The 18,990-nt window shown below is 29.9% G+C and overlaps 1 protein-coding gene and 1 long non-coding RNA gene across 3 annotated transcripts in view; one reads left to right on the top strand and one right to left on the bottom strand.

The window, feature by feature from the left end:
* Nucleotides 1-18,990, bottom strand: part of LOC121115278 (uncharacterized) — a 467,901-nt gene that overhangs the window by 263,844 nt on the left and 185,067 nt on the right. For both annotated transcript variants that reach the window (XM_071889000.1, XM_071889004.1), the window contains exon 3: nt 278-441. In XM_071889000.1, coding sequence (XP_071745101.1) covers nt 278-441 — 164 coding nt within the window. The remainder of the gene's footprint in view (nt 1-277; nt 442-18,990) is intronic.
* On the top strand, nt 912-4,693 carry LOC121120262 (uncharacterized). Its single transcript, XR_005864981.2, has 3 exons — nt 912-1,017; nt 4,097-4,176; nt 4,239-4,693. It is a non-coding gene; the product is annotated as an uncharacterized lncRNA (long non-coding RNA).

An 18,990-nucleotide genomic window follows, 5' to 3' on the forward strand; every position in this document is an offset into this window, starting at 1 on the left:
AAAGTTGCAATATCCTTATAAATGAATACGCATAATATTAATGAAATGATATGAGATGACTTAACCTAAATTTATTTCCGTTCTATTTCAATAATATAACTATCATTAATCTTTTAAAACTATAATCATCAATAAATTAAGTATTTCACTCCTTGGGAAATAAGTATCAAAATAGCGGAAAGTTTCAGTTTAAAAAATTACGCAACCTCTTACAATTATAACCAGTAAAATATTTTAGTTTAAAAATTGTCTTAGTGCTGGTTTTATTACAACTTACCTTTACCATTGGCTAATTTATCTAACTCAGGTGTATAATATAAGGCCATTCCAACAAGGGTTATACACAAGAAAAAGAAAACAGATGCGATAAACCCAATAACAACGCTTGCTCGTTGGATTTCTCTCGTAGTCTCTGATCCAACATTGAGTTCTCCATTATTTCTGAAATACCAATGGATAAATATTGATATATTATTTGTATTAATTTGTAAACGACCTTTTCATTTATTAACTAACTTAAATTTAAACTAAAGTTTTTCTATGTATATTGTATATATATTTCCTTAGGCAATTTTTCTCTATTCTATGTCATCACATAAAAGTTTTCTTTAATACTATTGGCTATGTAGGTTTTTACCAAATGGATAAAACATAGTCGTATATTTTATTGAAATAGGCTTACTCATCATTTGACAAAAAAAGTTATTAAATTATCCACAAAGACTATAATATTTTGTTGTGTATTATCACTAAGTCCGTTTCTCCTCCTCTCAATCTCCTTTAGTATCTTAAGCGGTTTTATATATATGTACTTAAGTTTGTATTTGCCTATAAATATACTGCCAGGTATTATGTTTTTGTAATGAAGTTGTACACATAAGTCTCCTCCACACCTTTCATTATCGTTAACGTCACAACATATTTACTTTCACTTAGATTTAGTATTAAGTATTGAAGGAAAGTAAATTAGTTTGTAAGTTTACCACACCAGTTCAATCAGCATTAGTAGGATTGTCGGTATGTAAAAAACCCCATAAAATTAATACGCTAACCCTGACAATTGGAAGAATGTTTTGTAAGGGAGTAGTTTAGCTATCATGACATTTAATTAGATTTCTTGTAATTAGCTTCGAGAAAAAGGAAATAGACACAATTCCCACTCCATATTAAAACAGCAAATTAATAGAAATTACTTGGTTATCGATCTGCAATTCTTATCCGAGTCGATCGGGAAGAACTACACTTATAACCTGGGGTTGTTCGTCCTAAGTATTTATTTGCTTTCCAATTTTGTAATCATACTTTATCATTTCTAAAGCTATTTTCATTATTCTTTAACTATAATTGAAAAGATAACTTATAAGTATGAAATGTAACTACAACTTTTTACGTTCATGAATGACTGAAAGCAACGTTGAGGATTTGTTGGGTGAATTTGTGTGTAAGCCCTTGACTCAGTCTGGAATTTATGATTAGCAAATGAGTAATTCCTGCCGATGTCCTTGCTCGTTACAGAGTGTGATTTGTTTCTATTAGTTACTCACGTAGCCGCTTGTAGGTAGTCTAATTGAAAAGTCATGGCAGATAAGCTAATCTCCTACAAAAAATTTCAAAATGTCAGGAAAAACCATTTTTAATTTCGGTTTATTTTTCTACACACCAAAAATACTTATAATTTACCACACTACTTATGAATACCCAACAAATTCGCAGTGTTGTACTCCGTCATTTATGAGCTCACAACCATGTGGTTACACTTTTATACTTAGATACTTATACTCTCCTCAAGAATGAAATAATAATATTAGCAGGTTAAGAAAATAAACAAATACTGTTCAGGTTGACAATATAAAAAAAAACTTGCACGCTAAAAAATGTTTAGCATTTACAACCCTTGTTATTTGAATACATTATTCAGTAAATGGTCTCTCATGACATTATACTATTACTCAGTAGTGGAGTTAAATAATTTTCACAGGGAAGACCCAAAGCAAGTTATAACACCCCTACGATAAATACTTATAAAAATTGATTTTATTAGAAAAAAATAAAAACTTGGTACAATAATTTTGAATATTGCATTATTTCAGGAAATTTCTTCTAGATCATCTTTCAATATTTAAAAAAAATAAATAGATTTTGAACTTTTTTTCGAAGATAAATACACACTATTTTATGGACAGAAAATTTGTTTTATAGGTACATTCTCCACTTTTTCATTAAATTGCGTTTTTTTTATTATTTCGAAATTTTAAAATTTCTTAATTTACTACCACAACATGATCTAATGCTTATTAATTGAAATAAAATAAATGATTTAATTCTATTGGTGCCTTTTTTGAGCAAGCTTATGAAATTTTTGCCATAATAGTATATTAATGAGGACTAAATATATTATATTTAACAAAGGATAAAAAAATTTATTAAATAATGCTTCAATAACCCTCTATAATAGAGTTTCTCATTGCCTTTGAAGTTGTCCTTTAGTGAGATCTAAGGAAATAAATTTTTATATTTTGAGATATGTGGAAATTTCAAGATAAGATAGTAAATAGTAGGTCCTCTAAAATTTATAACTTATAATATTAAATTTACAAAAGATGAATTTTGAATTAATTGTATAAGATCCGAAATTAATCTATTTACATAAAGAGGCGAAATTATTACTTAATATTTATTTTTGATAGTGTTTGTTGAGTAATATTTTTTATCGTTGTACATTATTTAAATAGCATACAAAGTCAAAAACTTTATCTCTATTTAATCTTTAATATGTATTCAACTTTCCATTCAATGAATTACATAAAAGAAGATTATATTTATAGTTAAACGCCATAAATTCACTTGAAATATTTTAATCTCCTGGGAATTTCTCATTATTAAGAAAATCACAAAAATTCATCCCAAGGAAAAGGACTACATTAAATTTGTATAATATTTAACTAGATCCTTAATTTGGCAATACATATTTATCCAAATTAAATAAACTTATTTTACAACATTAATTCTGCTCTTTATAAAATATAGAAAAAACTTAAAAGTTTTGTTCCATTAAGTAATTTCCTTTCATTAATCTTTATAGAATCACAGGGGGAAAAATTAAATTATTTATTTTATAAATAACTTTTTCTCGAGTAAAAAACAAATTCTATACTAAGACGGTTAAGGTCTATGGATCTAATTCATAGATTTATAATTGTGGGCGCCTGCAATGCACTTATATCTATGAATAATATACTGTGTCAATAATAATTGATCATATAATAGGGAATTATCCGTATAAATATAAATACGTATAGCCCATGTGCCATTTTGAAGTTTACTTTGCAATAAATGCTCAGAGCTCATATTTGGATAGAAGTTTTCACAAAAGTGAGGTTGCCTTATATTTTAGTAAAGACCCCAACCGAGATTATCAATAACTTCAGAATCAGCCACATGCCCTTACATGGCATAAAAAGCGATTCAAAATCTAAAAACAGTCGCCAAAATATCTGGGCAAGGGCAGAAACGAACAATTAGGACCGAAGCCATGATTTTGTGTGTCAAATACCGTCTTTCCAGAAAACCACGGTATAGTTAAGAAGATCAATGTTGAAATTGACAAATACAACTAACATATTTTATTTCTATTTAATAAATGTAACTTTTATCATTTTGTAAATCCTCTTTAGCAACTATATTTTGCAATAATGGATAAAAAATAATGATATATAATATAACCTATAATATTTTTATCAATTTGAAAGATGAATAAGGTATAAGGGTCTAGAGAAAAGTGTCGTGTTTCAGGTTAGAACAGGAAATATATCGAGTTTAAAACAAGAAACTAAATCAATAGAAACACTTTTATAATTATAAAAAAACAACATTTGCTATTAATGTTATTAATCGTACTTTTAATTTGGTGATTGTCTTAATGGTGAAAAATGACTCTGAACAATAAAAGTCCCAAATTTCTATGATCCTAGATATATCTGAAACGTCAGATTAAAAATGTAATTGGTTTTTGATTATACGCTGACAATAATTTCCATCCTTGGTTAACTTTCAATTGAACAAATTTTGTCGCTGTAAATTTTCCATTTTGTTATAGTTTTGACAAATTGGCTAACAACCAATTTTCGCCCTTTTTTCTATTTCTTTTTGATAGGGAGGTTTCAAGATACAATAAAGGTAAGGAAATCTAATAAACTCATTAATGTATATACTTATTATGAAAATCCTATGTATTTTAGGCATGTTAAAAAAAATCAAACAAAAATCCAGATGGTAGCCCATACATTTTGTAGAATGACATGACTTTTCAGCTAGAATCAGCTCTGACAAAGGAGGAAGGAAATAAATAGATAAATATTGACATTGGTAAAAATTACATAGATGTCGATCCTCAATTCTACTATGATACCAACAAGGACTTACAATTATAACTCTGCAAGAAATCCTCAAGGGTTCTCCGGCTTTTATTAGGGCACACGAATATTCTATCAGAACTCGAATATAAGTGAATGTAGTAGAAAAGGAAGTTATATAATAATGACATAAGCTGAAGAAAAGAAAATTCATTCTTCAGATTACCAACTGCCAAAAGACGGGTGAGTAAAAAATACACCCAATTTTCATACCTAGATATAGTTATTCCTAAAAATGAGATGCGTGTAATGTAAAAACTTAGTATAGTGATTAGAAAAGGAAAAACGGTTTACTCTTTCTTCCTTTTTGTTCATTATTTAATCAGTCTTAGGAGTGATAACATCTCTCTCTAAAAATAAAATTCTCAACTATATTTAGTTTTATATTGTTTTTTAAATGCATAATAAAATAAAGATTATTGTACACCATTATTTTATGCAATACCATATGTCTCGCTCCCGTCTTCTCATCGTGTAATTTGTAAATTGTAATTCTAAAAAAAATGGGAAGGTCATAACCCGTTATTGCTCGACTTCTACGTCATTTCCATGATCAAATCAGAAGTAAGTAATTGGTTATTGATAACAAAAACATGATCTATATTTCGAAATTGTAAGTACAATACACGGATTGCATCATAAAGAGATGAAATTGAATGACATAACAAATTTTATTCCACCATTTATTGCTCAAATTATCGGAAAGAACAAGAGAAGGGTCAAGGGTTAATTGATGACTTATCAAATTAGAAGTAACTCTTGCTCAGAAATTGATATATATTATATAATGACTAATGAAATTAGACAATTGACCATCAATCATACATGATTCCATTCGAGCCAAAGGAAATAAAATTACAAAAAATATTATTTTTTTATAAAAAGTCAATAACAAAACATTACAAAAAAATTAGTGCATTTATTCTTGAAGTAAAAACTATAATTTCATTAAGGACTGAGGACATTCATCTTGCATAAGTAGTAACTTTCAAATGGGATGCACATTTACAACCCATAATTTTATTCAATTTTGGCAATTAATGCATTAATATAAAATGATTAATTTGTTAATAGATTATAATTGAGACAATTCATTGTTAAAAAATTGCTCAATCTGTCAATAAAATATAAATAGTAGTTATTTATATTTCAGGTAAAAAATAATTAGTGTTTTAATTATCTCATTAAATGGATTGATCAACATTATTTGATATCTTTTGTTAGAAACTTGAACAATATTGATTTAGAAAAAATTAATAATTAATTATCTTTTTTGAAGAGTTTAAATTATAGATCATTTACTTAATCATTTTTGTAATGTTTAGCATATTTTAATGCGCCTATATTGTTTTTAAATGAAGGATAAAACTTGGGTAAATGCTTTAGATTATCTAAATTATCTTATGGCTACTAAATAATAATTAAAAACTACGTAGAACGTACGCATAATTTGCAATATCATTTAATAATCATCTAATTACTGTTATTTTTAATTACATGGTTTCATTACACTGCCAAACGACTGGTGAAACAAAGATTTACATGGTTTGTTTGCATCTAAGTGAAAAATGTTAGAAAAACAACAAAATAACAACGATAATACATTTACAATCTTCTTTGGAACTTATCAGTGCCGAAAACGATGCAGGGACCGTTAGCGTCTTCCTAGAACAATAAAAAATACCATAACAGCCCCGTACAGCCAAGAAGAGCCTAATCTTATGTTGCAATAAAATGACTTACTTCTGGCTTACCTCCATGTGCCCTCATCTAGCCCTTACTTCAACCCATTGGATTTTATAGTTTATAGTGACTGGGAGAAGAATGTCTGCCACACGTAGCATTCAATTTTGTATTCGCACTGAGCTGTCATAATAACAGCTACACGCGCCTTCTTATTTTTTTACATAAAGATAATATTTGATATGCAAATTATGAAATTTATTTGTAACTTCTTATTCATGAATTTTCTGGTTGTCAAAAATATATTTTCATCTTGTTGTTCTAAATTTTACGGATTTTGAAATTTTGTAACTTTAGACTGTTGCATATGCATGTCTTTGTTGTTGTATTATCAAAGTAGATTTGGGTCACTTTCATACACATAAATATTGGGTTTTATACATTTTTTACTTTTTCTTCCATTACAGTGTTCTTATTCTGGATCTATGTCTACATAAAATATTCATATTGAGTCCACAAAAAAATATCTATTTATATTGTATTTTTTTATATAAGTGATATTCTTACATTTAAAAACAAAAAATGAAAAAAAAAAATCTCTAAGCTATTATGTAAGAAAAAATTGCTCTTTGCAGGCCATAAAACAAGAAACTTTAGTAAGTTATTTCAATGTTTATCGAAGTTAAAGCAATACGGAGCTCACCATTTAAAACAAAAACAAACATTTGTTGTCTATTATATTAATAAGGACTTCCCACTTTTTCCACATTGCAACTTAAGGATGTATATTATTTTAAGCAAATGTCTAGACACAGACTATTTCTAAATACGCTCTATTATCAATGTCGTGTAATTACATAATTTCAAATGAATAATACTTTTAGAGTAAATGAAACCATACATAATCTTTTTTAGTTTCTTTAATTGGATCCTTATATACAATATATTCTTCAGTTTGTCTAATATGAATTAAATATAGAAAATGTTTAATTGCAATTGCAGACAGTTCATTTATCAGTTTGTATGCTTCATGTTATAAAAAGTGACATATTGAATTATTGTTGCTTTACTAACATCATTTAAAAAGAAAACGAGGCTCCTTTTACAATGTGAATGATATGGTTGTGAGTCATACAGGTTTGTTTCTATCTATTTCAGTCTCAGTTTGAGCACCGGGAGTGTATTTTTTCAACATTTATTTGTAAGTGAGCGTCGGCCACGATTGAATTCATTAACCCAGTTTTTCACAGTACTATAGGATGGTGCTTTATTACCATACAAAGATTTAAGTTCATCAATGTACTCTTGTCGTGATAATCCAAGTCGAAAGTTGTGAGAAAGGATCGCACAAAAATGTTCACGACTTAATTCCATTTTTTTGCCAAATTAATTTTTTCAAATCACTGTAAACAACACAAATAATGGTCCTACGTCAAAACATTCTGAGTACGATTATGCTACAAAAATGTTAAACTTACCATAGCAAATGTCAAATTGCACCTAGCAACACTAAGTGTAGCCTAGGGCAGAAATATATTTAACAGCCTACGTACTAGGTCGGGGAGAAACCTCAGAGGGAAAAACTTGTAACCAAACGCTTGGACAAATTATAGAGGCGTTCGCAGGGGATGGGCTGGAGTTGAAGTAAACCCCCCCCCTCCCTCTCAATTAAACACTTTTTTATTCTTACAAGAGTTTTATTTGCTCGAGTTGAAAATTTTTTACGCGGAAATAGGATAACTTTATTTGCTCAAGACTAAAAAACTTTACGCGAAAATAGGATAATTTTTTTTATGATATCCTTCCTTAAAAAAAAGATAAAATATTCGGGTAAATAATGCAGCAGCGTAAGAAATTAATTATTTAAAATTTGTTAAAAAAATTTATCTTTTGGCGAATAGCTATGAATTTTTGAATAATTTTTTTCTAAAAAATAAGTATTAAAAACTTATTAAACTTTTAAATTTTTTTTACAAACAACATGAAAACCTGAAACTTGACGTTTTGCAAAAGTTTTCTAACAATGGCCATTAATTCAGAATTTTAAATATTTGTATTAAAAAAAATGAAAATATTATTTAATTTTATTATCATTTTGTCTCGTTTTTCATATTGTATTTTTTTTTAACAATGTCAGATATGTGTAGGGATTGCATTTTATTAAGTTAAAATGATTCTTTTTGTAAGAATAATAAAAATGTATGGCTTAAAGGCTTTTCAAAAAAGTAATGTCATTAAGGACTGAACTTCATAAGTTTTAGGACTAATATGCAGGACTGAACTATAGTGGACCAAAACTTAACTGGACGGGACTACACTCTTCAGTCCTACATAAACAATGATATATCACAAAAAAAATTATATAAAAGGATGAAGGAAGTAACAAGACCGTAGTCATATAAAAATTGTTCAAAATGTAAGAGACATGGGCGTAGAATTGTATTATCCCACATTAACAGCAAAATGCTTTCTTGTAAATATTTTTCTGGGAAGGCGGTAAAAGACAAAGTATGCTCCTTTGATTGAGGTAAAATTGATGTTCAATTGCATGATATTTCTGAGTGCATCAAAAATAAAGTAGTTAGAATGCTAGGGTCGAGGGTTTTGAATACATTTGGTTTGAGAGGGGAAAACATGGGCGTTCTTTATAGGACCACACAAGGTGGAAAAAGGTCCATTCTTCTGATTGAAGATTATAAGCTATTATTAAATTTAGAGCAATTTCCTAATGGGTATAATTAGTTTTTTCTTTAATCAGATCCCTCCTTTACTCATGTCTAATAAATTGAGGAATTATAAAGTTATTAGGTTTACTAGATAAAACTTTCCTGTGAAAGTCCATGAAATGTGAATTAGGAAATGAATTTTTTTAAGGAAACAAAACATCAGTATAGTATAGAAAGCGGAGCTACACATTTGTATTTCTATAAAACAGGGAAAAAAAATTCATAGAAATAATAAAATTCCCAATTGGTACAGCTGTATATAAATATAATAGAGTTTGTGTCTTCGTGTGTTTGTCTTTTATAGGTACACACACCGTTGAACGTAGGAGGCTGAAATTTTGCATGGGTGTCCCTTTTGAATCTGGTAGGCTAAGACGTTTGTGCCGATTTTTTTTTTTTTTTCTTCTTGTGGGGGGCCTTATTCTATTTTAAAAACTCTTTTTATTTTCTGGAGCTCTTTTTAATACATGATAATTCATTTCATGCGTGATCCAAGACTTATCACTCTTCCTTTTTGAAAGCCCTCCTGACAGTGTAATTTGAAACATTCAGGTCATTGCCATGTGATATCCTAGGCTTCCTTGGTGCAGACACGGCAGCCAATTTGATTACAGATTATGTCTTTTTTATGGAACAAGCTCCACCAGGCATCCTGTCTAGCGATTTCTCGGCTTACAGACATTTTTTGATGTTGTACATGATCCTGGTATTCACTTCCGTCTGGATGACATTGTCCTTTTTTGACACTCCAGTACGGAGAAGAGCAGCAAATTTTTCAGGATTCATTTGCTTCAATTGTGAAATTAAAACAAACAACAACATGAAGATCTACAGCTTTGACTTTTATCTATTTAAGTCAGACTTTTTTAAAACAGTGAACACAATCTCGAAATAAATGCATTTAAAGTGATAAGGAAATAATTTTGATACACCCCGTACTACGTTTGGCCTAAGTAGTTATTAATAAAGATACATATCATAAGGATCACCAAATAAATTCTATAATTTTTACCACTATATTTTAAAACTTCATGAATTTTAATTTTTAAGAGGGAAAATAATATAATCTCTATATTCATATAACTTAAATGATCAACTATGTTATGAGGAAAAATAAAATTAATGGGACTGAAAATAAGAAAACTCTTTTATTATGATAAACTAATACGTATTTATTATTTTGTGAAGAAAAAACCAAGTACTTACAACATAATTAGCCAAAATTTGTTATGTCTCATTTATGTGACACCATCCATTCAAGGGTTATCATTTCAATTCAAAATATAGAATAGTTACTATAGAAAATAATATTAAATTTTGTAGGCTGTGGAAAGTATATAATTTATCAATTAATATATTATTACAAATGAAGTTTTTTAAGTACAAAATAAGGAATATAACATTCTTCTTTTATCTCTTTTTTTCATATTTATCTTAGGTGTAGATAAAAATAAGATGGAAATAAATATTCTCTTAAAATCTAGATAATATACTAGTTTCTGGTTGGATAAACACCTCATGAAAGTAATGTAGGTTTAAATATTATTTTATAGTTTTTTCATTTAATTCATATCCGTGACTATTAATTGCTAAGCATGTTCTACCCGAAACACTTTGATTTCTGACGATTAGAGAGTTTATCATAACTTTGTGAATTAGTTAGATATGGGACACTTTACTGTTGTGTATAATTATAACTTTGTGAAGCTTATGCCCAAACGATTGGATCTTTGTGGAGTCATTTCAAAGATATTGGATTGGATTTGATGACATAGAAACTCCTCTTTATTATAGATATTAAGTTAAACAAGTCAATCAATCAATCAATGATTATATGAGTTATGGAAGCTATGAAGAGCTATTTATTAGATATTCTCTCCAAATTTGGAATGTTTGATGAATATACATATATTACTACAAATAAAAACAATCTTGTTTGAAAGTCTTGCTAACTAAAGGAATTGAAAATATACCTTGCTTTATTTGTTATTCCCCCTTTTTTAAAAAAAATCAATTTTAACATTATTTGTTTTTTTCTTGAATTCGTTATACCAGTTTTTTATTATAGTGCAGGATGGTACATGGTTGTTATTTAATAAATTAAGAGACTCGATGCATTGTTAACCTGATAACATTTATGAAAAATAGGTCCACGAAAGTGTTCACGAGTCAATTCCATTTTTTACATGTAATTAAATCTCAAATCACGTTTAAATAACAAAACATTATTATAAAGTTGATATTTGTAAATAGTAAGCTATCAACTGGATAGAACAGATGGAGCTTACAACACAGAGTGTCTTTGAGACAACCAATGTAAGACCTTTCCATTTACTATGCAGCTCCTCCAAAGTGCTACTTGTCTGAATATCTCGAAAAAGTTGATATCCCTATTCCCAATTTCAGTACTATATTCTTCTTGTCGCGCTTCGCTTCACTTAGCGAAGTTATTCCCTTATTATTAAAAGGTTTCAATAATTGAAATTCAAATTTCCCCTTACGTGGTCTCCAAATTTTGAGATCGAAAGAGAAAGTATAACTTGCGACATACGATATATAACTTATCAACTTTTTTAATTAAAAAGGATTTATTTTAGGGATGATTATATTTCATATGCAGTATCAAAATATTAGATGAAACATTAAAAGGTATATTCATCCAATGTGTTTTTTCTGAGAATTAAAAAATTATAATAATTATGACAATTTATGTACATAAGTCAAAAATACATATTTCCTTAAGAGTGGTCTACGAACATTGAGAGAAATCCTCTTTTCACAACTTTAGAATGAATATTTCATTTTAAATGTTGATGCAATTTATTCGCTTTACCTTAAATTATTGTAATCTTGGCTATTAAATATGCTGTGGCTGGTTTTAAAAATGTGTGGTTTCGATAAAAAGGATAGAGAATGAAAGTACGCAACAGACATTCTTAGGTGTTTCCCACATTGGTCGTGTAAGTCCTTTTTAACCCTTAAAGAAGTAGATATCTGATGATGAGAACAACAGCATCGAAGATATAATTATTGTTTGTTTGTCTGTTTTAATTGTATCTTTTCATTTTTTACCCATCTTTTGTCATGGTAGACACTTGTATATTTTTATATAGTCTGTAAAAAAAGTACTGCAGGTCCACATATTATACATAAAAATAAAATTATTATCCGGAATAATCTTTGTCCAATTCACTTTCAAACACACATTGATCGAAGTTAAACATATCATTCATGGCTGATGTATTGGAATCACTACCTTCAAGATTGTGTTAATCACACTTACATGGCAAATACGTCGTGTCACATTACTTAAATGTATTCCCACCTAACAAACTTAGTTCCATTTTCTCTTAATCACTTACAGATGCTCCACTGGTTACAAGAAATGTGGACAAGTGCAGTTAAATGTACTTATGCCAAGTAGAAGTACCTCATTGAAATTTTGTATAAAGTACTAGCCTTAATTTTTTTTAGGTATTTAAGTAATTTACATGTATCTGCATTGTATTTAATTATGATTGTAATTACTTTGAAAAAAATTTACGGATTGTTTTGTCCCAATCCTATTTTATGGGTTAGTCTACCTTCATAGGGAAGTAAATTACAAGCAGTTAGCTTAGAAATTCATAGCAAAGGAGACAATGTGTCTTCCGAAATAGACACGACGGAACTAATCATCTTAATAACAATTTATAAAAATAGTTGATGTTCATAAAACATTTTTATACATAATACAGGTCGAGGAAACAAAAAATGGAAATTTTAAAAGCCATTTTCACTTCTATATATGATCAATTTGGGCCATTTTAATGCGAACTTTTGAAGCAAAAGTTGGCAATTCAACAATTTTTTAAACTGCCCCCTCCATTCTGAATGATGGCTTCAATACATGGACGAACAGAAGCACAGCTGGCCTTGATGAAGTCGGCAGACAAGCTATTCCACTCCTCAATGATCACACCCTTCAGGGTATCGATGTTCGGGGAGATGTCTTGTTTATCTTGCCCTTCCAGACACACCGAACAGCAAAGTCATAGGGAATTCACGTCGAGTGAGTACGAAGGCAGCCACGCTGTACTTTCTAGGATTTTTTGCCGGTTCGCCGTTTTGGGTAAACACATAGTTTACACAAAGCTCTTCAACCATGGTACCTAAGGATCTTGCAGTAGACGTTCGTGTTGACTTTGTCGTTGGCCTTGAAGAAACCAGGAGGCATCTTGCTGCCATTGGTCGCCACGACCTTGATTGGAGCTGGTTGTTTGGTCCTGAAGGTTCCCTTCACCTGAACTCTTGATTCACCTAAAAGCGATGATTTGTCCTGTACATAACCGCGTCCACAGGGAATATCTTCTTGTTGGACATCTGCATGTTTTGTAGGAGGTCGCATACCCTCTGATGTTTTGCTTGTTGCTTAGACATTTTTGATAACACCAAAACAAAACATACATTAAATTGTAGCTCCGTATGAGTTCTTGTTACTGGCACCCAATAAAAAAAAATCATACTTTTACAACTTAGGATAGACGGCCTTCAAGAGGATTCTATTTTTTTAGACGTCGCCCTTTTTATATAGTTGATGTTCATAAAACATTTTTATACATAATACAGGTCGAGGAAACAAAAAATGGAAATTTTAAAAGCCATTTTCACTTCTATATATTATCAATTTGGGCCATTTTAATACGAACTTTTGAAGCAAAAGTTGGCAATTCAACAATTTTTTAAACTGCCCCTCCATTCTGAATGATGGCTTCAATACAAGGACGAACAGAAGCACAGCTGGCCTTGATGAAGTCGGCAGACAAGCTATTCCACTCCTCAATGATCACACCCTTCAGGGTATCGATGTTCGGGGAGATGTCTTGTTTATCTTGCCCTTCCAGACACACCGAACAGCAAAGTCATAGGGAATTCACGTCGAGTGAGTACGAAGGCAGCCACGCTGTACTTTCTAGGATTTTTGCCGGTTCGCCGTTTTGGGTAAACACATAGTTTACACAAAGCTCTTCAACCATGGTACCTAAGGATCTTGCAGTAGACGTTCGTGTTGACTTTGTCGTTGGCCTTGAAGAAACCAGGAGGCATCTTGCTGCCATTGGTCGCCACGACCTTGATTGGAGCTGGTTGTTTGGTCCTGAAGGTTCCCTTCACCTGAACTCTTGATTCACCTAAAAGCGATGATTTGTCCTGTACATAACCGCGTCCACAGGGAATATCTTCTTGTTGGAGATCTGCATGTTTTGTAGGGAGGTCGCATACCCTCTGATGTTTTGCTTGTTGCTTAGACATTTTTGATAACACCAAAACAAAACATACATTAAATTGTAGCTCCGTATGAGTTCTTGTTACTGGCACCCAATAAAAAAAAATCATACTTTTACAACTTAGGATAGACGGCCTTCAAGAGGATTCTATTTTTTTAGACGTCGCCCTTTTTTATAAGTTTCCGTCGAAAATACTTCAAAGTACTTTTGATTCATTAGTAATGCTTTCTAAATCAAGTATCAGTACTTGTGTTACATCAAGACTGAATTATAAGTACGAAATTTAGGACTTAAAAACAAGTTCCATTGTACTTACTGGTTATAGATTGAGAATTTTTGGAATATGGAATAGATTTAACATGAGTTCTTAGAGAATATACTACGACTTGTATGGTTGGTTGATTAGGATTGAAAAATGAATTTATTATTTGAATAAAATAGAGGTTATAACAAGGTTATAATATGTAAATAAAACTGCTACATTATTTGCAATATGGAAAATATTTGCAAATATGTATTGCATTACTTATCTTAATACATATATTTAAATATTATGCATGTAAAAAAAAAAGATATTTGGTTTAATGCTCTTGGTGATTTGAAGGTAAATATCACCCAATACATAAAATTGTATGAATACGAGTAATATATGTTACGTGCGGGAGTACCCAGCATTCCACAGATCAAAAAGGCTTTCACAACGGAAAGACAAATAAACTTTACTTAATTGATACAGGGTGATAAAACCTTTCAGCATGATTCTTTTTAGTAGGGTTCTTTTGGGCGAACTTTTTACAGCACAGTTTCTTTTCAGGGTGTTTCTTTTTAGCATGGCTCTTTTCAGTGCCATCATAATTTTTTTTATTTATATTCACTTTCATTCTTTTGTAAATGAAGACATTAATACAATATTGATAGCCTAAATTATAGTTTTACCTATTTCAGCTTACTTAATTTCCAAAATCTAGTCAAAGTATATCTTATTTTGTTCTGATTTTATCTAAAAAATTAAATATAATCTGTTTGAATTTATCAATATTTCCGGTGTATTCTTAACTTTGAAAGAAAAATGAACAAACGAAGTTTGATGAATCTTTCCTACGAACCACTCGTTTAAATACACCTATTCACCCATTCTTTCTATTCCTAAGAATTAATATGATTATATTGGGATATCCTAGTCAGACTTCTTCACGTTTCATTCAACGGATCTAGCCCCTTTGTCCCGCACTCGGGGGATCGTTAATTGTGCAGATGTGCCTCTATACTCAATATATCAATTCCTCCAGATCTTGTAAGGCATCATAGTATATTTTTTATAAGAATTAAGGAGTCTCATAAAAAAACAGAATCATCGACTGAAAGTCCCAATGAGGAACAGAAAGAGTTCTCATCCTCTATTCACAGCTCCTTCATTGAAGTTATTGAGTCAATTCCTAAAGGAATAATAGTCAAAACTGCGACGCAAAAATGGCTTTTTAAGACATCATATTCAGTTATATTGCTAAGATAACTACATTGAGCTTTATAATTAAATATTATTGAGCTGTGACAAATTCAGATTTTGTTATTAGTTTGATTTTCATCTGATCATTTTATGTTTGTTACATAACATCCGATTGTTCTTAATATATTACATTTTTCTAAGCTGTTTGGATGCTTTTTTTGGTAAAAAGATATACCTATTATCCTGTTGATAATTAAAAGTTTTAATTTTATAAGCTTCATAGCTATCCAAATTGAAAGCACATCATCCAGTTGAAGTCTGTACTGTGGAGTTTGTACAAAGTAAAGGGGATTTGAAGGATTTATTAGTAGAATTGACGGGACATCTCTGGACTTGGCATTGCATTGAAACAAATTTCAAAGGCGAAGAGCGATGAATAGAAGCAAGCTTGTATGATTTCGGCTAAAAAGAGCCCCACTGAAAAGATGAACGCCAATCAAAGCGCGCCCAAATAAGTAGACACGTTAATATGCATATGTATTCCCCTTTCTTTTCTTTTTTTATATGACGCGCTGACCTATAACAAGTCACGCCTGTGGCTATGTTATTATTTCTTACGCCAATTAATCACAAAGATAAAATAGATTAAGAAACATTCTTTAACACAGAAGACGGTAAAAAATGAGCCTCAAAATTAAAATGTATTTAAATGCTTGTTAAACAGTTAAACGGTTATCACTATTACTTCATTTGAGTTTTTGTACTCTATTTTTCACTATTCCCTCCATTTTGCATTTTATGAAATATCCATTAGTTTATCCAAATAAGTTACCATCAGTTTGTGATGAGTTTGCATGTATTATATAAAGTAATAAACACAATAATATAACTTTGTAGTTACTATTGTATTCTGCAGTCCTCTCATTAAAAAAAAATCAAACTAGGAGATCAAAAGGAAAGACAAAAGAACGACTTTTAAGCAAAACAGTAGATTAAATTCACTAAAACTCGATTCAAAATTGTTAAATATGGAATAAATCTTTAACAAAACATTATCAAGGCAAATAAAATTTTATATATAATCTGATAAGATGTTTCTGAAACATATTAAAAAGTATTGCCTATAAAATGTAGATTCAAAGTAATCAGAAGCATAAAAGTGTTCACAAGTTTTAACTTAAGTATGCATTTAAAAATTATAATAATTTGAAAGGAATATCCAATATAAAATTCTAAAAAAAATATTCCAAATTGGAAACAAATGTATAAAATGAATTTTGTTTCAAAAGTGTTTTTAGTATTTTTGTGAAGGATTAAGTTATATAAGCCCTCTGTACTGTCAGCCCTTTAGCATTTAACGTATGACTGACCAAATTTATACTTTTAAGCATAACACTCTAAGCTTTAGCTACACACGCTTGTTGCTCCATTGTTGTTTGTTATAGATCAAATACTCAAACAGTATTTAAGATGGTTAATGCTCATTCAAAAGTGATGTAGCTAAAGATCCAGACAGACAAACAAACTTTTCTTTATTAAGTATAAAAAAACCTTTTAAATGTTTTTTGAAAATCTTGTAAGTGAAAAGTTTTATAAAAATACAATTTATTTAATACTTCAAAATTTAGACCACATATAAGTAATGAATTTATTTTATAAACTAGTAGTCATTTTCATTGTGAATCATCAAAAATAACTGTAAATGCCATTCCATCGTTATAAATACCTGGTATGTTAAATGACTTTATCAAAACAGACATGTTATTCATTCAAATCGAACTAATAGGTGATATTTCTATTAGAGTCGTGATATTTGCAAATAACAATTCAAGTACCTCACTAATAATAAAAAAATAAATGATGCCAAAATAATTAACCTATTATATACAAGTACCTATTACATGATATGTAGTCAAATTAGGAATATTATTATAAGCTTAGTATTCAGGGAATCCTCTCTTGTAAGAATATATTTGGTAAATAATGAAGTCAAAGACAGGTGCAAACATAAAGAACATGATTTTATTGACGACACCAATGTGTTTTGATGAAAATTGTCTGTATTTTGGCCAAGTTAAAAAAAAAAAAAAGAAACACAAAATCAACATGGTAATCTTGGCAATCGGAAGAATCTTTTCGAGGAAAACGTACAATTAGATCAGCTACAATCAGGAGGAGGGAGAATGAAATAAACAAGAACATCGTCAAGATTACTCTGATGTCGATCCTACTAAACTAAAAAGAACATTTTGAGACCTTAAGGACTCCCTATTTTGAACATTTAAAAAATAAGCTCCACCCTAATGTAGATATATCTCTAAAAAAAATACTGATTTTACAAAAAATCTGCAAATAAAAATAGATATAAAAGAATTAGGAAATTTAAAAACGTATCAAATAAAACCCGTAATCCACTGTCAACGAATAATGAAGAAAAACTAGTCAAAATGTTTAGTTGGCTGTTCAAGCAATAAGATCCCTAATTTAACATAACACTATTGAATCAAATAACTTAAGATTATATACATGCATATTAGTCAAGCAATTTTGTAGACCCTGGCCTCCGAATCTTTTTTTACCCACCAGACCTCAAATACATCTTAAATAACTTTAAAAAGTCGAGATCCTTCTCTTGATCCGTCAAATATTCTTCACTTCGTATTCCTTCGCTAGACGTACCAAAAGTATTTCCTAATTATTAAAAGGTTGCAATAATTAAATTTTATCTTTCCTCTGTCTCCAATTTCGAGATAGAAAAAGAAAGTATGACGTCCTGGCAAGCTTATACAGAAGACCCCAATAGAATTCGAATACAATCATAAGTTGAAGTATTCAAACATTGCTAACCCATATTCAAAAAGGTTATTTAGGCCCCTTCCTAATCGTGACAATCTTTGTTATTGTTTTTACACGTAACACTTTTTGGGAGAATTTGAGCTAAATTACGAGAAAACATTTACGCATTCCCCTCTCCCCCAAACGATCAGTATAATCATAAACAAGAAAGATCCGGGATGCTCCTATTTTTACTTTGTGGTCGTAACTTATCATTTTCTCTATTTTTGCCAGCATAGGTTATATTTTTTGAAGATATAGCTGCGATAAACACTGATGTAATATTCAATATTTTTTTTTTAGTGTTATGGTGAAAAGATCCTAAATAATTAATTGTTTGGTTATGGTCAATGGTGATACCAAAAAAATAAAAAATAAATAGCATGATAAATTTTGTTGGAGTCATATGATATGCAATTGATTAATGATTATGAATCAGTTATAATGTGTTAAAAACTAAGGATATTAACAAGTCGTAACTAATTTTCGTCATAATCCCTAAAAGAATCAATGTTGTACTGGATGGAAACTTTATCAGCTAGAATTATATAATAGGATAGATAATATTCTTTGTATGTAAATATCTTACGTCATGCATAGATTTAATTTCTAAGACGTAGGTA

This window comes from Lepeophtheirus salmonis, chromosome 1 (assembly GCF_016086655.4).
Source record: "Lepeophtheirus salmonis chromosome 1, UVic_Lsal_1.4, whole genome shotgun sequence".
NCBI lineage: Eukaryota > Metazoa > Arthropoda > Copepoda > Siphonostomatoida > Caligidae > Lepeophtheirus > Lepeophtheirus salmonis.